Genomic DNA, 23,615 nt, shown 5'->3' on the forward strand with positions numbered 1-23,615 from the left:
AATAACAGGTTACTCCCGACGAGCTCCCGGGCGGTCACGCACAACCGCGAGGCCGCGGCCGGCACATTTACATCCAACGGACAGAAACCTCCGTCGCTGCCGGGAGGCCGTCGCAGGCGCGGGGGCCGGGGCGAAACGAGGGCCTTGCCGCGGGCCGACGGCGGCGCCCTGCCGCCACCTCCAGAGACCGGAGCGATCGAGTCAGCCCACGGGCTCTCCCGAGCGCTCCCGCCGCTCGCTCCCGCCTCGTGCCCCGCCGCGGACCCCGGCGGCTCCCCCCGCGGCCCGCCGCCCCCTGCCACCGCCCGGGGAAGGCGCCGGCCGCCCCAGGAAGCCGCCCGGCCCCCGCGGGCTGTGAGGGGCGCCGGGGACAGCGGCCGCCCTCACGCAGCCGCGGGGACGGCGGCGCCCGCAGCGCCCGCCGGGGAGCCCCGCTCCCCGGCCTGGCCTGGCCCGGCCCGGCCGCCCCCCTGCCCGACGCCTCGGGCGGCCAGGAGCGGCTCGGCGCCCTCCCCGCGCCCGGGCCCGGCGGGCTCACCAGGGGAAGGCAGCCATCTTGCCGGCCCGTCACCTGACGCCGCGCGGGGCCCAGCCTCCCGCCGCCATCTCGCCGCCCCGCCCCACCTCTCGCGGCAGCGGGCGGCTCGGCCGGCGGCGGGGAGCCGCCGCGAAAAGCCGGCGTTTCCCGCCTCGCCGAGCTCCTGTCCGGGTGGGGGAAGAGCTTTTTGGTTATTTGCCGTGTCTCCCGTAAGGGGGCACCGCGCTGTGCTGCGTGCAGCCCGGACTGCCGCGGCGTGCCGCACGCACCGGTCAGCCTGCGTGACCCTGAATACCGAGGCCGCTCCATTTGTAAGTGTGTTAATCACAAAAAGTGGAAACAGTACCTCTTAATAATCTCGTTGCACAATCTGGCAACAGCCAAACAGTCAATAAAAGGGCAATGCCTGCCCCCCTAAGGCCAAAATAGAGACTTGTGCATTGAAAACACAAATTCACTGAAAATGAGGCACCGAGTGCAGCCGGTGGGTGCCCGTTTGGTGCGCGACCGCGGTCCTGCGCCGGGTGACACAGGACAAGGTGATGAAATGGAGCAACAGCAACCCAGAGCACACACCCTGAAAAGACTGGTAACTTCACCAATCCCTGAACCTTTCTCCTGTACTTCAAGTTTTATTCAGAGCGGTTTGCACTTCAGTCACCTGCAAATCTATCCCCCTAAATTCATAAAAAGCGTGAATTTACAGCACAAACAATTCACTGTAAATCACAGATAGCTACAGAACACTTGTTTCTGAATTTGAAACAAGCACAAAGTACGTAGTAAAAGAACAATAAGCTGAAAATTCTCAGAAAGAAATTTCTGAGAGGGATAAATGTATCATTAGAAGCCAAACCTGAATTTTGAAACACAGCCAGAGCATGCCATGGGAAGTAGGGAAGTGTCACTCCTTAACAACACCTATTATTAACCGTTAAAAATTACAATTAGTTGTGATGTGGAAGGCCACGCATCCTAATTTTACTTCAGGTGATTTTTTCCAATTCAGAAAAAGGAAAAAAAAATCTTTTTTAAGATTAAAAGTTTATTATGTAGTATATTTATGTAAAATGCAAGAGTGGTGAAAATGAAATAAAGTACAAAAATAAATACACTTTTATAATGATATTACACTCCACACAAAAGAAGTGAGTTAAAATTAAATATGTATAAATACAAAACATATCAAGTACAAAAACACATTCTGGCACTTGTCAAGAAAAAGGCCGCATAAAACTTAAAAAAAAAAAAAAAAAAAAAGCTACAATGTTTTACTATACACACTGGAAACATTCATGAAGTAAAGAGGTTTAGATGACAAACCTGAACAGAAGGTAAGCATTCATTTTTACTAACATTTAAACTAAACCTACTTTTACATCAACATATTACCTATGCTAATAATCAATACAGCACATAAAGCATCTTTTAAAAACATCAATCGTTAACAATGATATACCAACAGCAAACTAAATTGCACTCTGAGAGAACAGGTTATACTTGTCATTTTTACTTTTTTCCTCTTGAAATGTTTTCTACTTACATTTCTAGAGTATCCAAACAAAGGAAAGTCGAGGACTCTGAGACCTTTGATGACTACAGGAAAGCAGGATGCTCGTCTCAGACATCTTCTGTATTACGGTGGAAATTTTAAAGAACCACAGCATTTAAATGAAGGAGGCAGGTCCTCCACTGGTGTAAATTCTTGATTTACACCACTGGGTGAGCCACCCGAAAGCCTTCAAAAAAAGCCACAGTAAAGAGCCGCTGAGCAGCGTCAATCTTCAAGCTGGTTAAGTGGTATTTTTGCCTTTTTCCAAGTACACAATTCAGGTAACATACTGCATAGTATGAAACATTTGTTTTTAACAATGTAACAAGCCACAGGGGACAGACTTATTTGTAGATGAACATCAGAAATAGTTGCGCAAGCAAGCCCATTTATCCATTGCTTCCCCTGAAGATACTGCCTTCATCCTACCGTTAATGTTCCTCTTTGGTGTTCAGATTATTTAACACAATGAAATTTTTGGTCAGTCTCATTTCTCTTACACCAGTGTCAACATGTTACAAAGCCTCTGAAGTTAGGGTGTCATGCTGTATTTATAGTGGAAAAACAACAAAATACAACCTATTTCACATTTAGGCAATCCTTTCTCTAGTACTACTGTTACAGAGCAAAGCAGTAAGCACTGCAAAGACTTACACAGCCGAGCTTTTCTCTACTTGACTTCAAATGTTAACAGCCTGTCTGTAGGAGTTCATTAAAAGATAGGAGTTACAGAATTCTGCTCCCCTCAAATTGAAGGTTTATATCTATGAGTAGAAAGACCAAGGCAAAATATGAGCATGATCTTTTAATGTTAGACTTTTGGAAATGCAAGTGTATTTTCGTTGGGTTTTGTTTTTTGCTTTTATCCTGAAACCAGGAAACATGATTTCTGGCCTGTTAGTTCACAACAGAAAAGAAACTGTTCAGAAAAATTGTGACTGTCATGAACAAAACATCACATATGTGAATTATTACTATGGACAAATCATTTACAAATCTGAAGTGGTAAAACCACTGAAATCTTGCCTTCTTAAACTTTGGTTGAATTTATGCTTCTCTCTTCATCTTGGCCAAAAATTATTTCCATAAGAAAATGCAGTAGACAGCAAGGAAAAAAAACATCCTAGGCTTCTTCTGGCACAGTGTTTTGATCTACCACACGTATAAATGTGCAACTTCAGTACAGTCATCAAAAGTACATCTGTCTGTCCAGCAGTTAATTTGGTCCATGTCTGTCCAAATCAGCAGAAATACACAACAAATGTAGGCAATTAGTAATTGAATTGAGGTAAGCACATACATGTATAAAGTACATTCAGAAAGGCTGCTTACAAATTCACTGATGGAAGAGCTCTGTTTTGTTGAAATTATTTTTTTCCCTTATTTAACTGCTCTTATTTTATGGTATAAAACTAAATATACACACACAGCCCTTATTTATGGTGGCAGCCATATACAGAAATTGCAATTTTAAGTAATATAAAAAGCACATGACAGATAGAAGAATTAGAGAAGTGTAAAGAAGTCATAAATTAACTTAATGCTGCCCTATGGTCTTCTTTAAATAGCATAACATTATGAATCTTATGTGTGCACAGCAGTATGAATACATAATAGGTTTTAACATGCAATTTTTCACAAGTATTAGAACTTTGTGGTCCTTCATTATTTCAATATGATTGTATTAACATGTCGGCAGCTGGACCCGTTAAATAAAGTGTATGCTTGTCATTTTTATATATATATATATATATATAAATATGTATAGGAGATGCAATATTTTAATCAATGCTGAGAATGCCATCATTAAAAAGGAGCCTTTTTATCCCAGTGAGTGCTGTCGTCTTAAATTGTCACAACATTTGGCTTCTTTCTTTGGGTTCTTCCTGCATATGCTCCTAAAAATGAAGTAGAAACATTAGCATTTTACAATTGATAGTACTGTTTTTTGTAACAGGTTATCCAATAAAAAAAGCTGAAAAGCTAAGGACAAAAAAAATTAAGATTATATATCCAGTAGCTACTTCTAAAATGACAGTTTTCATAATTTATTTGTGAAATGCCTTACAAATGCATACATAAAAACAGGTTATTAAAGCTACAAATAGGTTTGACAGTAACTACACATTACAGTATTTCCTTCTTCAGTGACTGTTCCATCTACTTTTATCTGTCATTTTCTCCGTCTTGATAGTGTTAGTTTCTTATCTTCTAAAAATTTGTGAATTGTAGATGTAGATACTTTAAAACAGCAGAAAAGTTTTAGCTATTCCATGTACTACTTAAAAAAAATAGCAATACAAAAATATTATAAAAGTCATATTTAAGACAACTCTTTCCTTTTCCCCAGCTCCCCCCTGTTAAAAAAACAAGAGAGGTAGAGACAGAGCAAGAATAATGCAAAGCACAGGAGATCAACATTATATGGTTGTGTTTTTAACTATTTCAGATTATACTAGCTTTTAATACTATTTTTTTTTGAATATACTGGTTTTTTGGAGCGCAGGCCTAAATTCTTCCTCACAAACCTCCACACAGAAAGACGGATCTCTCTTCAACTAGACGTTCAGTACGTTTAGCAACTGCCCCCAACCTGAAGAATCTTCCCTCAGTTCAGAGGGGAAGTATGAGCCAGCCAGAGGGAAGCAACTGGTAGGCCAAGGGCAAAACGCAGAGTTTCATACTGATAGTTTATTCTTTTCCCTCAGAGGTGAGCTCCTTCTCCCCATCACTCTGGGACTCAGCTTCCTGTGAAAGCAGCTGCGGATGGGAAGGACTCCTTGCTAAAACAGCTGCTGAACTGGGGGGAAGAGAGGGGTGCAGCAAGGCAGCCAGATCTGGTGGAACAAAGCATGGGCGCTGCCATGACGAGGGCTTGGCCTTTCTGCAAGGCACAGGGCACAGAGAAGTCCTGCACTATCCACACCATCCTAAAGACTCCACTTGCCAAAGCCTCTTCAACAGCTTTATTATTGGAGTTGTTCATTTAGAGCACTCTGCATGCCATCAGGCACATCCCTTTAACTGACAGCTATAGCTATCGGTAATATGGTAGTTAACTATCAGTAATACTGTCAGATAACTAGAGCTTAACAATAATTTAACTGTCAAGCATTAAGTAAGAGACTTCAACAAACTATGAAAAAACGTAAAAAATATATGCCACAGAATACTCAAATCCTAATACAACTGAACTATCTTTCCCAGGCAACTATTGTAGGCTTCCATATGTCAACATACACAACCAGAATTAAAAACGCAGTACAGATAAGGCAATCAGGCAGAGCCCTTACAGAAGGGCAGCTGTAAAAAAAGGTGTGTTCCCTCCACAAGCAAAATATATATATACACACACATATGGCTATATTTTATATATATTCAGAAATCCATAGCACTCTACACTGCAGAGCACAAGCATCTTCCACTGAAAAGTAACTGTTAAAAAGTAACACAACTCAACATTCAACAGGAGATTATTCAGAGTGTCCAGCAATGTGAGCAAACACTTATACAAAGCAGTGAAAGTCATGCCACATGGAGCAGAGTGGTGTTAATGGAAGACAGCCATGGAAAAGAAAGAAGTACCAGCCAATTAAATAAATGTGAGAAAGTGCCAGTCCTTTCTAGGATTTTCAGTTACCCCTTTTATGAGACAGTTGCAGTGGTTACTTACAGGTGTTCAAGAGCTACTATGTTCAGCACAGTGCCAAGCAGTTTTTGGAAGCGCCCACAAAGACCTTACCACAGCAGGATTCCTCATACCTGAAAATTGTTTCCCACTACACAAAAGGCATTCTTGCTGGCCCAACGCTCTCCAGCACTGTACGCTTCAGCTCACCTGTGATCCCACAGGACAAAACAACCAAGCTGACAGGCATGGTGCTTTCTTAGTGATTTAACATTATGCTCTTAATTCTCCTCATGTGCACTCCAAGTTAAATAAAAATTTCACATATAGGAAATCAGTGGATAGCTTCAAATCTATCCATCACTAATGAGGATTTCTCATTACTAGGAAATAAATGGACATGTTTCAAACCAGAAATAACTGGATAACTGCAGAATAACTCAATAGCCACATGCAACCTGTTAAATACAAGAAATCAAGATAGCACAGAAACAGTTCTCTCCCTCCTCCTGGCAATCTAGAATTCAACAGGAATTAAGCCAGTTATTTTCAGTGTGTCATAATAATGCACTGGTTTAATTCTACATTAGCCTCATCTATGTTATTGCACAAGTTACATTTAACTATTAAATAATGCATATACTTCAAAAGCTGCTATTACATTGAACTGATTTATTTCTATCCAGAGAAAGAAACAGTATAAGAAGTGCAAAATAAACAAGGCAATCTAGACTATGAGATTTAAGAAGCCAGATTTTAATAAGAGTTACAGCACTTCTGAATTTGCTTCTCACCCAACCTTTTTCAGTGGTGGGCAGAGCAGTTGCATGAGGCCTCTCGCCCATGCCACACAAGTGACCTGCTACTTGCACACAGAAAGCCTTCCTGAAGCACTGGTCCAAATGCTAATCCACCTCACAGCACACACTATCTCACACCAGCAACCTGCTCCCGGCTCAGGCTGGACAAGTACGCAGGAAAGGCCACAACTGGCCAAGGGCTGCTGCCACACAAATCCTCTGTGCACCTCCTGCCCTGTCATTTCTTTTCCCCAGCACTCACTCAGACTGGACAAAACAAGGGGGATAAACAGGTCTAGTTGAAGCAGCAGCCTGATCTCAACCACCTTCTTTGTAACACAGTTGGCTCACATTGAATGCCCCCGCTGGCAGAGCCCGCAGACTATCCAGGGAATACTTCTGGTTTGGGGGTGCCTGGGTGTGATCAAACAAATAAGGCCCTTTATAGATTTATTAGTTTGTACTTTCTAGTGCTGAAGTTCGGATTGAAGGAATACAAAACAACAAAAACTAAATTTAGGATCACCAGCTGAAAGAAATGCTTTCTTACCAGAAAAAGACGACAATCAGTCGAGAGTGGTATTACAGAGAGCTACAAAGCACTTTTGGACACAATTTCAAACAACAGTCAGAAGAATGGAAAGAAGAAAGTAGCTGGACACGTAGGTTAGCATTTTCTTCTGAGGGTAGGTCTAGCTTGAATGGATAAGTAACATTTAGAATAGCTGCCTACTACTAATCCTCCCTCCCTTTTGCCCCTCTAATAAGCATAATTAAATTAGAAGTTAGGGGTGGATGAAGGCAACAAATGAAATAGAAATATTATGGGATAGAAGTATAGCAGACTAGCATAGTTATGAAAATAAATAAATATTTATACTGCCTAGAGCAAACCACTGCTAGAAGTCTTATTTTCTGACATGCACAAGTTTTAGTAAAACAAGAAAAGTAAATACATTTGTTTGGCTTTTACCATTAATTTTTTTTTGCAAATTGACTTCAGATTAGTTTCTGTACCTGGTCTTTCCCAGACAGAACTTGTTGCCTCACTATAGATGACTTTCAGGGATATCTCTTGAAAAGAGATTTGTTACTCACAAAGCCAGACTTTTAAAATCACTAACAAAAAATTATTCAAACAAAAAAATATTCAACATATTACCAAACCCTTCACTATACACATTTTATCCATACACAAGCAAAACCATGCTCTATTTAAATGCGTTTAACTTGAGGTATTTGTCATTGTCACAAAATTATGCAAATTGTTTCTTTCATGTCTAGGCAATGCTCCCCATCTAATAATTTCAATTATTCATTTAGTACAAGTATTCTAACCTATTTATAAACAAACATGTGGAAGTACCGGTATTATGCCATGGGAACATACGTGATGTCCAAAAACTAGTTGAAGTTATGCCATGCAACCAAAACTAGACAGCATGTAATAGGTCAGACGCATCATCCTTAAGCTCTAGAAAGCCACTGTAGAAGACATTAAACAGTTTTCCAGAAATTCACTAAATAGCCATAAAGAAAGGAGAGGAGAAATTTAGAACCATATTCCAACAGATCCTTTGCATTGCCAGGTATCAACTGTTATGACTTCAATAAATATGACTATCTCAAGTCAGGCACTTGGCAAAACAGCACACACTGCTGACACAGCAGAATGAGAGAGGGTGGTTTAATTTGATGTCTGATGCCAGATGTAATTGCAAAACATTGCAGACTATTATTGACTGAGCATGAATTATATGAGATTGGGAATGGCATCCAAATCTCAGATAAATGCCAAACCTGACATCGATGCCACACATTCACTATTTTTCTTTTACTATTACTCTTTTACAGCTTCTGTAATGTTGTAACTAGAAGAGTTCTTGACTGTTTTGTAGTCTGTATTCTTCAGAGCTTTCCTCAGCTATTTAGCTAGTTAATACACTCTTGCAAACTGTCACATAAAAACCTGCCTTAATGGTTACCTCTTGCTGCTACAATTACATTGCATACTTAATTTTTTCTATTACATTCTGGAGATCTTATTTACTACCTTTGCTTATTTTTCTGTAGTGCCACTGAGGGCAGCTAAACAATACCATGTTCCACCTTAGCAGTGACAGCACTGCCAGGAGAATAGGCATCAGAAGAGAAAGAAGTAAGTCTTGTTTGTATCCTCAACATTTACTTTCTCTCTCCTCTCTCTTCCCCCAGACCTCTTTTTTTAACTGAAACATTACGGGTTTGTGTATGCATGGTTTCCTACTATACATCACTACAGATACTTCTCCTGGCTTCACAAGGTACTATGAAAAACTTCTGGTAAAACAGCACATTTTATGTGGTCTTACTAAGCAGTGCACATGCTCCACTTAAGCTCACAGATACGCTCCCTGACATTGCTCCAGGCCCACAATAAATAATTTCCCTTACAGGAAAGGTTTGATACTTTATACACAAAGATAATTCAGATCACTATGGAAAACAGGTGAAAATCTACTATGTTATAATATTCCTTCTTGAGCCCAAAAATTCCTACCTTTTTTTTTTTGCTCAACTTGTAGAACTCTCCTTTAAGAGCAAAGTATAATTAAGATCTTAAATTTCTTAAGTGACAAACATTAACTTATCAAAAGAAAAAGTGACTTATAATTTTTAAAATTGTTTAAAATCGACTTAAAAAATGGAAATCGCATAAAATGTTTCATAGTGATTTGTTCACTTTATGCCTTAGTGGAATGAAAACAGAGGTTTGGCACTGCTCTCAAACCTTTTTAATAAAAGGGTAACCAACCAGTAATGTCTGTATGCAAACATAAGAATACTCTGCTTTTAAAATGGACTATTAATACTCAAAACATTCTTGTATGATGCTATTGTATATATTTTAATCTAGGACTGTATGCCTGTTGGTAAGTGCTCTGAAACCGTCCTTCCTGTCCTCTCCATAGGCTTCTTTTCGAAGACAAGTTGCACTTGTGTAGAGATCCAAGAATCAAATGATGTTGAGATTCTTATCCATGTCTAGTCTGACAACTGTTAGCTTCTCAAATGGTTATAGTGAATATACCTGGCAAACTTTTTTTGACTGAGCATCTGGTGAATGAAAGTAAATGAGCTATACGTTTATGTTTATAGAATCTGAAAGTGGTCAGTTAAGTTACCAGTGCATACTTAAAGAGATAGGTTAGACTTAAGACATAGCAAAGCAGGTGCACAAGAAAAAGAAAACAATATATCCCACATTTAATTCTTCTTGATACTAGTAAGTTATTTACTATAAGATCCAAGCACCAGTTTTCTACACACCTGAAACAGCCTTGTTAGACACTCTGCTTTCTGAGGCCTTCTTTCTATTTTGCTCAACCCCCTTCATTGAGGTCTTAGGGGTTCTAATTAAATATAAAAGAGTTAATAAGTCACTTGCATCAAAGTCAAAAGGCTGTATCCAAAAATATAATGACACTATCAAATTGTGTTTGGTATGAAAACATTTTTACTGTGTCCCAAACAGCCTCTTTCTGAATGTGTGTACAATTCCTATTAACATTATTAAGGCTTACACAGATACATTAGATAGGAGAATATGTCCCCCATGTACAGATTTTTAAAACTCTATACAAGAAACTGATTCAGTTCAGATACTGTGGCATCACAGAGTCTATGTTTAAATTTTATATATATCTATATTTCATTAAGTGGAAGCAAAGCTTCATGGAAAATGAATGTTACAAATACAAATGCCGGAAAAAAGTGTAAATGAAGACAATACACAGAAGGATGAAAACACTAAGTATTTTCTTACAGTATAAGCTAAAACAAAGAGTCTAAGCACTATCTCAAAATACTGTGAAAAGTAATTATTTTGCCTTTGAACAACAGTTGCACCAGTATGTGTAAATATTATTCAGAAATTACTGTGCTTTTGCATTTACTTTTGTCTACATTATGAACACACTGTGCTCTTACCCTTGTCTGCAAAGCAGTCTGTGAACTGGGGCATTCTGTCCTTGATTCGGCTGAAGTACTCTGTTAAAACACAAACTTCTGTTAGTGCTTTTTACCTTCTTTTTATAAAAAGCTCATAAGTATGCTGAATTATGCATCATCTTTCATGTAACAAATCTCAGACAGACTAACAGGCTCTGCAATGCAGATGACACATAGGCAAGAGCAGCAGGAATTAAGATTCCAGAATAGAGCTACTACATTCCCTAGCTATTTAAAACAAACAAACAAAGGAACACCCAGGAAACTATTCCCCCAACAGTGCCTCAGATTCCTAGTCATTAATAGGGGAAAAAAAGGACACATACGGGGGTGGGGGTGGGGGGTGCTGGTCAATTAGATAGTTTAAACTAATCATTGAAAGTTAAAATGTATTAGTAGATAGCACATATTCAAAACTCTTGGGTAAGCACAAAATAAAAACTGTGTTTAAGGGATGCCAGGTATCAGACTTCTTATAGCAGAAAATGGTGCAGACACACCTCACCCACAAGACAGTAGTGCTACACATAACAGCAAGTACTGAACAATATAATTTCTGTGATTTAAGCAATCACATGATTTAGAAGCAAGAACTCTTTTCTCAAGATAGAAAGTCACTCCTTTTCTGATGGCTTTCTACAGATAAATACATCAACATTTACACTGCAGAGTAAAGGGTATTAAAAAAGTAGGAGTTTCAAACCAAAGCTTAAGAGATGCTAATATGAGAGAGAAACCTTGAACCTGACCAAATAGAGTTAAAGCCATAAACAAATAATTTCTGAAGATGATAAAATTCCAGAACTGACTCTGAAGAAAATAAAAGAACTCTTTGATCACTTCATAAAAATTGATAAACCCCTTTCTTAGATCATGCTGAATCTGATTTCATTACTGTCTTTCATAACAATGGCTGGAAGTGAGCTGATTGATGGCAAAATAGCGACACAGACCAAAGGATCTAGACAGTTCCCTAAGATCACTCTAATACAAGTAATCTTCACTCACCGGCTTTCAGGAGTTTTTTGTTTTATGATTATTTTTTTACTTGGCATTCCCATTTCTGAAGCCCTAGACAAACAAAAGTATTGAAATGTATTTAAAGTATAAAATCATCAGGCAGGTCTTAAAGAGAAACCGTAAGAGAAAACTTCTGACAATCTATATCTACTGCCAGAATATCACAAATTACCACTTTTTACTCACGAGTAACTAAAATACAACTGTTTTCTCGACTGTGTTGCTTAATAACATCTACCAGAGAGCACTTTAGTGACAGATACTCTAAGTATCTCTATTGCCAGGCACTTTGGCATGACTGAAGAAAAAACTTGCAGCACTTAATTTACAAAATCAATCATAAACTAAATGCACAATGATCATTTTGCTCACCCCTGAAACACAGCATCTTAGAGCAAACATTTCTTCATGCTTGTATGGATAAAATCTCTAACAAAAACTGCTACTACAAGTAGTAACACACCACACATCTGAAGGAACTTTTAATTCACTCTTCCTAAGAAAGATGTTAGTTTGCAAAGAAGCTGTTTCATCAGGAGCTTCGTTTCACTGTTTCCAACTCCTCCTAACCATCCTATTGCACACCCCCACCCCTGGAGAACTGCACATACTTCATATACTTTTTCCTATCCAGAGATTTTTGTGTAGCTGTTGAAAGCGTTGCTCTCTCTCTCGGGCTCTTTACTTTATCCTAAAAAAGCAAAAGAACATACAATAATTTTAGTTACTTTTATAGAACTTAACCCCATTTGACTTTACTTGAAAGATATTAACATTTTCAGTACAAAATTTACATTCAGGATACATTCAACTTCTTAAAAGAACAAAAAATGGCAAAAAACAAAAAAAACAAAGAAACTTCCTTCTATTATCAGATTAAAAGGTTTGTGTGTCATAAAGAAGCCTTAATCTAAAGTCTGAATTTCTTTCTTATCACTTCCACCATGGTTTTCATTCTATTTGTATACTTCTGCACACTAAGAGTTTGAAGATACTAATCTCCTATGGTGATTTCTTTTTTTTTTTCCCCCTTTTCAAGTAAGTTACCTACAGAGGCATAACTAAACAACAGTAATGAAAATTTTAAACTTTTTACTGGTTCAGAAATAAATCTTTTGAAAGCAATAACAGTTCAGTATTTAAAACTCATGTGAAAGTTTACATTCTCCTAATTATAACACACCATTTGCCTGAGCATCTTCTCTTTACGAACTTCGCGATCATGACGCAGAATATTCATTCTTTCAGATGCCTCCATTATAAAAAAAATGTCATGGATATCATAAAGAGCAGCTCGCAGCTGGAAAGAGAATAATTAAAATCTTAATAAAATGTTGAGTCAAGTTAACTTTCCCATGTTTTTGGTTATCAAACTCTTCTCACTTTCAATCTAAACAAGACACTTGAAGAGATAATTCTGAAATCCATCTTAATACATCAGAACAAAAACGGAATTTTTTCTCACAGCCATATTTCAAAATTTTTACTTTAAACAAAACCACTCTAAAGGTATTTATGTTATCAGACATCCCAAAATAACTTCCTTTTACAAAAGCAGAATAGCTGGAGAAGGGAAAAAAAAAAAAATTAAATTATATCACCTGAGCCATTACTCGTTCATGGAGGGATGCATCTTGTGCCGAAACACTTCCTCTTTTTAATGGGGCTTCTGACTGAAAATTTTTTATGAACTCCATAGTATCCTGGAGAAGAGAGAAAGATAAGGTCAAGCATTCAGCATAATACCTCACAACAAAGGAATCATTACAAATTTTTGTACTCTTTGTTGGCCTTGGGCTTGATACTTGGGCTTGTTACTGAGCAATGCAACACCTAAACATGTTCACATGACACATGTTCTTAAATTCTCCTGAAAGCAGAATTTATACGTTGCAGAAAATGCACGATTTCATCTGTCAGTTGAAGATAGGAGCAAAAACAAACAAGGGGATAATATAAAATGCTGATCTCCTTACCTTTACAGTTTGCTTAAGATATTTCAATTTTTCTGTCTGCATGAGTCTACGAGTGAGAAATCCCTTTGCCACTGCAGTGATCTTACTGAACTTTATTTGTATGTCTGGACTGAAAACCTTAAAAGAAAGAAAACAGTTTCTAAATATTCTCTATAAAGGTTATGAACTATTTCTCAAATAGCATCAATCATGTGACATAGCTTTCAAGTAAGAAACAATGCTGATACGGGTAAAACCTTCTGGCTAGGCCAGAGATACCCACCATAGAACCACAATACTAATTAATAGCAGAAGTTATATATTGTTATACAATTATTTGCTCATATGAATAACAAGAAAAATATATTATATATATATTTTGTGTGTGTGTGTGTGTGTGTGTATATATACACTTAGATTAGACAAGACATATATATACAAATATATATGTATATACACACACACAGAGTTCTCTTGTATAATCTAAATTGACATTGGAACTTTTCTGTAAGATTTACTCTGGCACAGCCATGATACAGTTACCTGTGCCTTGCAAAAAACAGATAGCTTCTTAAGCTATAAGTAAACCTTATTTTTCCTTACCTGAGTCCACTTAGTTTTGATCCTGTTACTTGGCCTGGATACTGAGGTTTTTATAACTCCACTTCCTGACGGGCCCCAGAGAAAGAATGAAGTTTCACTTGTTGAAGCAAAGGCGTTTGGTGTAGTATGAGCAAAACCTGTATGCAAAGGAGAATATACTGTTCAACACACAGACTTTTGCCCATAAAATAATAACCATATTTCTATGTACATACATATATAGATGTATAAATATATGTGCGCGCGTGTGTGTGTGTGTATACACAAACACAGATGATCACTACACTTGTTTAAGAAAGAAGATGTAACAACACTCCACAAAAAACAATAAATGCAGATAAAAGTCAAGCAGATACATAGACTTCAACTTTAACTCTGGTTTCAGTCAAGAAGCCTTTTGGGGGTTAAGAAAAGAGGTTCCCCGTACTGCTATAATCTTGTATATTATAATACTTGTATTATTACTTGTATATTGGGCAGGATTATAATTATTTATAATATAATACTTGTATACTGGGGGGAGGAATGCCCCTTTGCTACAGTATGAAAGAGTATCAAGTAGATCACCTTGCCTACCATTAAAATTGCTACCCAAAATCTTATTCACAAAGCATCTCAAAAAAGTGGCTTTAACATGGATTCTAAAGATGAATAAAGTATGAGTATGTAGAATTCATCAATTTTACTCTCAAGCAAAGGTTCTTTTACCTTTTGCCTGTTAAAATACCAAATCTCCATCTATGTTTGATAGGAAGTGTTAAGTCTCTCCATGTTAATACAGTCAAGAAACACAACTCAAGGTAGCAGCTTCTTTCACAAGGTCAATTACAGCCAAAAAGCAATCTAGTTACTTCTGATCCATTTCAGAGCAAAATTGACTAAACAGAAGACAAAACACACATTTCATAATGCTCTGGATCAGGGGAGGGGTGTTCCATCAGCTGGAGCTGTATTTCCTTTCAGTGCAGATCCGTTGGCAGAGCCCTTTTAATCCTCCTATACAAGGACTATACCTAGTTCACTACTGTGCAGCTGCGTGGCATGAAGACAAATGTTCTGTGACATGAGCCAAATCTATGTCCTCATCCTTGACCGTATCAGCTTGCTTTTATCCTGCTTTCTTCAAGTACACCCTAAAACAATTATATACAGATGCAATACATGGGATAGCACAAGCACAGCTGAAAACATGCTGAATGCCAGCTAGACAAAGATTTGTTTTACACATGCTGCCAACAGCTGAAGGTGGCAGCTGTCAAAATAGCCTGACTGACAAGTGGACTCAGACAGGAGCACTGCCCTTATCACTACAACGAGGCAGCTGATCCAGTTGAATACTGCAGAGCAAGATACACCACAACATTTAATCTATATTCTATCCTCCCATTTTTACCAATGCTGGTAGAGTTTGCATTATGGACTGCCTCCATCTGAGACTGCATACTTTCCAGCAAGCCACTTTCGCTTTTTTTTCTCCACTCCAACTCCATCCTACTGTTAATATTCACTTTGGAGATTTCTATTTCTGTTGTAGCAATTTTCTTTCCTTTCAGCTTTCTCTCCTGCTCTTCTAATTCCTGCAAAAGAAGAAATTAGCTATAAAACTGGTTTTCTAATTCATCAGAGCAATAGAATATTTATTTTAAAAGCAATTGCTTCCTGACAAACTACAATAAAACACACATTACTTTTGCTTGGAATTTTTCTTCTTGTTGCCTTACCTTCTGCAATTTCTCCTGTTCTCTCTCTTGTTCGGCTATCAGAATTGACAGTTGCTGTGCATGCTGCTCTTCAAGTCTCTTCCTCATTTCTTCAAAGGCCAACATTTTTGTTTTTAAAATCTCTTCTAAGAAGATACATACATTATGAAGAATCAAGCATTACAACATTTTCTACATGTTCTTTATCATAGAAATATATACTTTAAACATCATGCATTTACATCATCAGTGAAAAGACACTTCTTTGATATTGAATTTCCATTATGCATTGCGAAGAACCTTACCAGTTACTGCAGTCCTTCAAAATGTTCATATTTATGAGATAAGCATGTGGATGCAACAGCTGTAACACCAACTGAACCTACACTATAACACAGAAACGCACACAAAAAACCCCTGTCTCTAAGAGCAGTATACCTATGCTTGCTTGAGTGAATTAAAACATCTATGCCACTTGGGCTTTTCTTGAGAAAGACACATACAGATGTAACAATTAGTCTTGAACTGGAAGAAAATATTAATGTAATTATTTGCACCCTATCTGTTAGAAGATATTTTTTGTTAAAAGGTATTTTCTTTTAATTTACACAGGATCTCTCTTCTTCTAGTAGTCTTATTTAGGTCCAACAGAGTAAGATATTATTTCCTTAATACAATGAAATTCAAATTTGTACATTCAAATGAAAAGAGAACAATTGTGGCATGAAACGATATCTTTGAGAGTAGATACAGAATTTGCAAAACTGAAAAGCAGTATTTTATCTGATGTTGCTTCATAAACAAATTGTTCAATCAAGTATTTGTTACTGAATAGCTTTTATAGGGCTTTTGAACTCCAAGAGACCTGTAAATCAAAAATCACCCTAGTCATTCTGCAGCAGTTAAAAAAAAGGCTCAAGTAGTAAGCTGAATTTCAGAATTTTTCATTAATTAAAAACTACAGAAATAACGAGATTACTGAAAAAGGTAATCAACATTCAACAGAACTTTTACCTTTCAATATATGAATACCTAGAACCATCAGTGAGTATAACACTTGTAATGATCATTGTTTATCTTCTGAAAGATTTCAACATTGAGAAATAAGTTAAAAAAAATCAATTACAGAAAATCTTTTACCTTTTGCTGTACTATCAGAGACTGCATTTTTGGCAACGTAAACTGATCCCACAGGGTATTTTTGTTCTTGCAACCACTGCTTCTCCTGTTCTTCCGTTCCAACTGCTAAAACATAGGGATTGTTTTCCTTCTGGGAGCTGTCGGCATCCAAATCCAGTCTACGTTTTACCTTTTCAAAACCATTTTCTAGAAACTGTTCATTTGCTGGGGAAACATTTGGAGTATCTATCTGCTGTCGCTTATTCTTGCTTTGCATTAGTAGCGGAGATGGATTTTCTACATCATAAGATTTATTGAGTTCTACTGGAGAATTACATTTAGCATGTTCTAGCAAACCAGGTGGTTTGGTTTCATTCACAGCTAAGATCTTCTGAGTTACCATGGACTGGCTGACTGCAAATGGCTCATGCAATTTTGGACCTACAATATTAGTACTAGTCTCCAGTTTATATTGTCCTCTGCCATCCAACACTACCTGTCCTTCCACCGTAGCAGACAACGTGCCTTTGCTCTCCAAGTGTCCAAAGGAATGTCGACTTGATCTGCCAACCACCAACCCATCACAGGTGTCTAAAGAATTCCTATGGACACCAGGAACTTTGCCAGGGCAAACCACAGCAAAATCCACCATTAACTTTGGCACTGATTCAGACACATTATTTTTATCAGCAATATCTTGCAAAATCAAGTCCATTGCTCTACCCTTGCCTTTAGGGCTTAACTCGTAAGCATTCACAGGGTTATTTATAACTATGTGTCCCATTGATAACGGTCTTGGGCGCCTTCGGTGCATTTTAGGGCTCATGCTTGGCTCAGGGCTTGGCAATTTGGCATAAGAGCCTGTGAGGCTCCTGATAATGCTACTGTCACGATCAAACGTAGAAGTGTTTTTAAATTCTTCATCTGAATCTGAATCCACCAGTGGGGGTGTTCCAACTCTCATAGGTATATCCACTTTAGAAAAACTGGATAAAGTTGGTGTACTTGTGTTACTTGTGTGAGTAGAGGCACCTTGGAGAATTGTATTTGATTTATTAAGACTAGGTTTATCAAGTGTCGCAGCAGCGCAACTTCTGCCTGTAAGCTTTGCTCTCTCTTTCACAGAGTCAGTTGTTTTAACCGCATCATTTTCTTTATCTGAATGACTTTCATTCATACACCTTTTTGAATTACTTCTTGAGCTACGTCTGGTTTGTTCTTTCTCTATGTACTCCCTAGATTTTTTCAGAAGGTTCTGAAGACTCATTGCATAGGGATCTTGGACCTCCTCATCAGACAGCGGCACTTCTGGCCTCTCCGAGTTTTGCAAAGCCTGTGAAGCAAGTTTATTGTTTGTGTTGTCAGAAGTCACAGTCTTTGGACAAGGTATGTCTTTTGGGAAGTGACTCTCACTTTGCTTTGAAGAAACATTTTCTTCCACAGCTTTAACTATTTCTGTCACACTTGATGTCACCTGCCCAGTGCCATTCGATGGCATTATTTCTGATGTCTTTTCAAGCTCTGTGGAACCACGCCTTTTAGGAGAACACAACAAATTGACATCTGACGGAGGTGTAAAGTCAGTCAAGGCTTTTGATTCTGAATCAGGGCAAGTATTGTCAGCCTCCCACATGTTCAAGTCACTCACACTACATGTTTTCCTGATCTGCAAAGAAAAATTGAATAATATCACATATTTTAGGTGAAATCTCTTCTGATTTTCAGATTATTGTCAAAGTTTCACCTGCACTTAAAGCAGAATGTTGTCACCTTAAAAGCAATAAAAACGTCCATTTCAACTGTTACCAATTTCCTTCAAATTACTTATAATACAGAGCCCTTTGAAATGAGAAAAAGGTAACTGAAACTAAAATATAAATTTGAATAATGGTCCACTCAGACTTTTTAGTGATAGCAAGGATCTGAATTCAAAGACGTTCTTTTCTTCACAAGGTAATTTGTATTTTCCTCAAATAATTCTATGACTTCAAGTTATCTTGCAAGATTTCTCTTAAAATATGAAAAAAATTATATTAAATAAGAATAACTGAAAAACTTCAGCACTGAATATAGCTTAACCTAGTGCTTAATTAAGAACAAATCAAAATAATTCCTAGTGAAACTAGTGGAACTATAAGAACATTTTTTTCATTTTTTTTACTTAACCCAGAATCATGAATTACAAGTTTTCATTGCTTCTAGCAAGCATTTGACCATAAAGATTTTCACACTAAAAATAAAGGTTATCCTGTGAGAGAACCCCTCAATTATCAAGGGGACATACTTGAAAAAAAGCTAACTTATTTTTATATTGAACATATGTTCCTGGTCTGCTCTTCAAATCCCCAGTCAGATGACTGTTGCTATGTGTGCTCCAGTAAACACTACAAACTGAATAAGCTGTTTGCCACCTTAGTAACTCGACAAATTCTATGTTAACTGTATTTGTTTAATAAAGGTTAGTATAAAGGTTGTATTACAGCTCTCTACAAAGCAAGATTATACTGTTTGATTAGACATATTTAATATTCTTTCCAATTTAAACCTCTAAGCTCATCATTGAAGAAGCAAAGAAAACAAAACAGCTGCACTAAAATTATAAAGGGCACAACAGAATTACGGGTCATTGCAAAGGTAATTTCACTTCTGTAATTGTAAACTTGAATATAGATTATTTTCCGATTAAATTATATGCTTGCAAATAAGGCAAACTGGTTGCTCTAACACCAGGGGGGGTCTTTTGTATATATGTTTGTTTTACAATCTAGATATTTCAGAGTTACAAAAGCAAGAGCCAGTCATTTGGTGTCGTCTGTCAAAATAAGCAGTGAAAAGCAAATTCCATACTTAACAGCGAACACACAGGATGTTGCTAAATAATGAATCAGGTCACACAGCATGAAATAGTAGCAAATGCTGGTTTGGGAGAATTAACTGTTAATAACTTCATGTTTATACTAGTGAATACTTAAACCTCAATGCTTTCTCAAAATATATATATGGAGATGTTTTCTCTAAAGCTATAACGATCTGGATCAACTTTACCTGAACATTTTCTAGAATCTCCTGAACACGATTCAATAAAGCTCTTTTCTTGGAGTTCTGTCTCCAGATCTCTAAGTCCAGTGCTTTTTGTTTGTCTTGCTGTATTTCCTTTTTCTTTTCAAGGCTAAGCTGCAAAGCAGTGTCAGAAGCACGGTTTATATTACTAAATGCAAATTTCAATACAGAATTACAGAAATAAATTAAAAAGAAGAAAAGTCAACAGATATCAGAACTATCTACGTTGATACTTTGTGCACTTTAAATACCAGTCTCTTTTTAAGCAGCAATACTTTTTTATGGCCTTCTTGGCACACATGCCAACATAGATCTAAAAGAGTGCATATTAAAGTCTCCATGAACGCTAAATGCTACAGTACCAGCTTCAAATGATTCAGACTACAGGAAAGGTCTTTCCCCGTCCTCTATGGAGATGGGGAGTTTCAGCATCATGTACAACCCTCTGTGACCAATCTGCCTACTTGTACTCAAACCGCTAAGTTTTACAGAAGACTTGCACTGGCCCTCTTGAATCAGAGGTGAATTACATATCCAGACAGAAAGACTAAACAAAAACTTATGCAGCACTCCTCTAGATCCTTTCAAAAATCAAAATCTCAAAATCTTCCAAGTTACTACTTTAGAATGTGTAGTCTGGATAAAAATTAAACTAAATCTACAAACCCAAATCTATAAAAGTTGGTTCCACAAAGTTTTACAGAATTAGGTAGCCACAAGCCAAATTATGCATTTTTTCTATGAAAATTTAAAACCATCCACCCATTCATTAATGAAACATACATGGGAACTAATTGATACATTGGAGAGTAAACGATATCTTGTAACACGTAACTATATCATGTTTTTCAGAGTTCATTATTAGATAGCCTTTCTTATTTCACGTCACTGAAATAAGGAAATCAAACTGCACTGTTATGCAAATGATCAACAGCTTTTTTTGCTTTTGTTCGGTTCTGTTTAGAGTAAGCACAGAATGACTTAACACAATTGAAGAGCATGTGAAAGAGATTAGAGAAGGCTACAAATGTATGAGAACAGTAAATTTACTGAAAAGATTTTTAGCTATCTCAGTATTTCCTAATTCCACTGTCGCTTTATATATATATTTGATACCTCAGACATCAAAGTCAGTGCCAATAGCGTAGTTAGCACGCACGCGCGCACACATACACACACACACACACACACACACAAACCAAACCAAACCAAAAACAACAACAAAACCCACTTACCAGAGGGGAAAGCACAGGAACCCCGTGGAACTGGATGAGCGAGATATTTTTGTGCGGAACACTGAAAGGGGCTTCTCTTTTTATTGCCTCTTCTTGGATTCTAGAAAAATGCTTCTTACAAAAGTTTTCATAGTCCTCCATCTTCATGTGACTAAGCTGCATAGAGTGACAAAATCATGCTGCTGTACTAGCAAGACCATGAAAGGGAAACAACAACACAACTAACTCAAAGCTGTTTTTTCTTTATTGCTATATCTAGAAACCAATTATAAGTTAGATGACTCAAGTAAGTCTCTCTTTTTCCTATCACTAATAAAAGCCGCAAAGCTGTTTTTTTTCCCCCTTATAAACAGAAAATCTGCATATATTTGTAAGAAAAAGATGTTTCATCACATATATGCTGAGAAAACTAGCACTGACGTAATCAAGGTTTACAGAACTACACCTGCCACGGAGAATCCCCAAAAACTCCATCAAAGATTAAACCTTTGAAGTCTCCCATCACCACCAGATAGATACCTTCTTTTCTGAAAAAAAGGTAGCCAAATAAAAAAGAGAGAAACAGCAGCTTTTTAACGCAAGATCAGCCTTCCCGCACATGGGGCTGAGGAGACCCGGCGTGTCCCCCCACCTGCCTCCCCCGATACGCTCTCGCACAAGCAGAGCCCGAGGCTCCCACCGAGAGCGAACAAAACCACCACGCACCGGCCGCCTCACGAGAGCCGCCGCACCTGGCAGGGCCCGTCGCGACCGGCGGCCAGGCCTCCGCCGCCTCTGTTCCCCGCTCGAACCGCTACGGCCTCCCCGCTCTGCCCGCGGCCCGGCCCTGGCGGCAGCCTCGGCTCAGCTCGGCTCCTCAGCGCCGCGACCCTCGCGCTCCCCCAAACCGCTGCGGCCCCGCCCCGCCCCGTCCCACACCGCCGGCCGGTACCTGCGCGGAGCTCGGAAGCCCCCGGCGCGCCCCGCTCGCCTCCCCGGCACTCCGCGCCGCGCTGCCGCCTCCTGGCAACCGCCCCGCCCCGCGGGCCCTTCCGGGCTGAGGGGCGGGCAGCGAGCACTACGAGCCCCAGCGTGCACTGCGGCGCCGCGCCACGCCCCGTGGCCGCCGCCGGGAGCGGAGCATGCTGGGAGCGGTAGTCCTGCCGGCTGCCGAAGCCTCCGCGGCTGTTCGGGCGCGGGTACCCAAGGACGCAGGCAAGGCGAGCCTGGTGGGTAGGGACATGCCTTTTCTTCGGCCGATTAATTAAGAAGAATTCTTTATTTGGTCTCAGAAAAGATATGCGCTCTATCTACAAATCTTGCTTTTAAAATAATTGAGACTTGCAGGACAAATCCGTAATTATTGCTGGAGCTCCAAGACAAAGGCAGCTCCGTTTAAGAGGACTATGATGAGATTGAGGAAGTACGCTGACTTCCAGTGATTCCCACCCCTAGGTCTCCAGGACACGGAGAAGAGAGGCCTCCTGAGTTCCCCCACTAGCCCTGGTGAAGTCCATGCTCCTTTATCATGTTAAACAGCTGTACAGCTGCACAAGCTTTCTGCAGCCAGGGCTGCAAGCGTGCCAGCAGGTATCAGGTGCTTTGGATACACTGCGATAACAGAGATAAAACATGAGAACTTATTAACACATTCTTTGGAGACAGCATCCTGGTGTCACTGCAGACATCCAATCCCTCCTGCCTCAGGCGGCAGCCAGCTGTCAGGTCCCGCCAGCTGGAGGAACAGGTAATAATCTTGCATGAGACCGGTCAGGTGGAGGAGAGACGCTTGTTTACTGGCACTCTGCTTAGGCAAAGTTCATTTAGACTTATGGAAACATCTAGTTCCCTGTGAATATTTAGAGAAGGTAAAGCTGTCATTCTTTCAATAAACAGTTCTTTTATCCATTACATCTTCAACACGTTAAGCATTATTGTTTTTTTAATCTTATAGCATTTATCAAAAGATTTATAAAAACTTAAGACATTAATTAGATATTCCATTATTTCAGTTTTGTGTCTGTATATGTCTGATTTTTCTTCTGATACAGCTGCCAGAAGCACAAAAGCATAGGCAGAAAAGAATGGCAGCAGTTTGATATTTTATCAGATGGAATAATGCTTAGTATCAGCTAGAATGTGACAAATATTTTCTAAAAAATTCCAGTTAAGAAGATTCACTGACAGCCTGTTCCACCTCTAGTTGCAAAACCCTCCTTGCTGCACAGTTTCTTCCTACTCTCCCCACAGAGGACACAGAGAAACTCTCAACCCTCTTTTTGTTTAAGCCAAACTGCTGTATCTCTGCTTAGCTATTCTTTTTCTAGACTAAACAAGCTGAATTTCTTTAACCTTCACAGCTTCTTATCTTGTTGTTCTTTGCTCTGGACCCTTTCCACTTGATTACATTTCTATGATAGGCAGGAGCAGAACTGA

At 38.9% G+C, this 23,615-nt stretch overlaps 2 protein-coding genes across 7 annotated transcripts in view; both read right to left on the bottom strand.

Annotated features, from left to right (window-relative positions):
• VPS35L (VPS35 endosomal protein sorting factor like) overlaps window positions 1-656 on the bottom strand; it is a 62,148-nt gene extending 61,492 nt beyond the window's left edge. Inside the window, exon 1 of the mRNA XM_064520309.1 lies at window positions 539-656. Within this exon, the coding sequence (XP_064376379.1) occupies window positions 539-555 (17 nt within the window). The 5' untranslated portion in view covers window positions 556-656. The remainder of the gene's footprint in view (window positions 1-538) is intronic.
• Window positions 657-1,563: 907 nt separating this feature from the next.
• CCP110 (centriolar coiled-coil protein 110) lies at window positions 1,564-22,269 on the bottom strand. Of its 6 annotated transcripts, none has more exons than XM_026112080.2 (15): window positions 22,132-22,269; window positions 21,201-21,356; window positions 19,951-20,079; window positions 16,927-18,571; window positions 15,808-15,932; window positions 15,480-15,663; window positions 14,087-14,223; window positions 13,505-13,621; window positions 13,130-13,231; window positions 12,712-12,828; window positions 12,140-12,219; window positions 11,517-11,579; window positions 10,488-10,547; window positions 9,828-9,910; window positions 1,564-3,988 (listed from the first exon to the last, which is right to left on the bottom strand). In XM_026112080.2, exons 2-15 carry the CDS (start codon window positions 21,345-21,347, stop codon window positions 3,936-3,938), a joined length of 3,042 nt encoding a protein of 1,013 aa, XP_025967865.2. In that variant the 5' UTR covers window positions 21,348-21,356; window positions 22,132-22,269; the 3' UTR covers window positions 1,564-3,935. The 6 variants fall into 6 exon arrangements, with proteins under 6 accessions (XP_025967865.2, XP_064376391.1, XP_064376388.1 ...); XM_064520321.1 differs by lacking the exon at window positions 22,132-22,269 and adding an exon at window positions 21,906-21,928; XM_064520318.1 differs by lacking the exon at window positions 22,132-22,269 and adding an exon at window positions 21,646-21,717 and having other exon boundaries at window positions 15,808-15,929.
• Between the last annotated feature and the right edge of the window lie 1,346 nt (window positions 22,270-23,615).

This window comes from Dromaius novaehollandiae, chromosome 14, assembly GCF_036370855.1.
Source record: "Dromaius novaehollandiae isolate bDroNov1 chromosome 14, bDroNov1.hap1, whole genome shotgun sequence".
NCBI lineage: Eukaryota > Metazoa > Chordata > Aves > Casuariiformes > Dromaiidae > Dromaius > Dromaius novaehollandiae.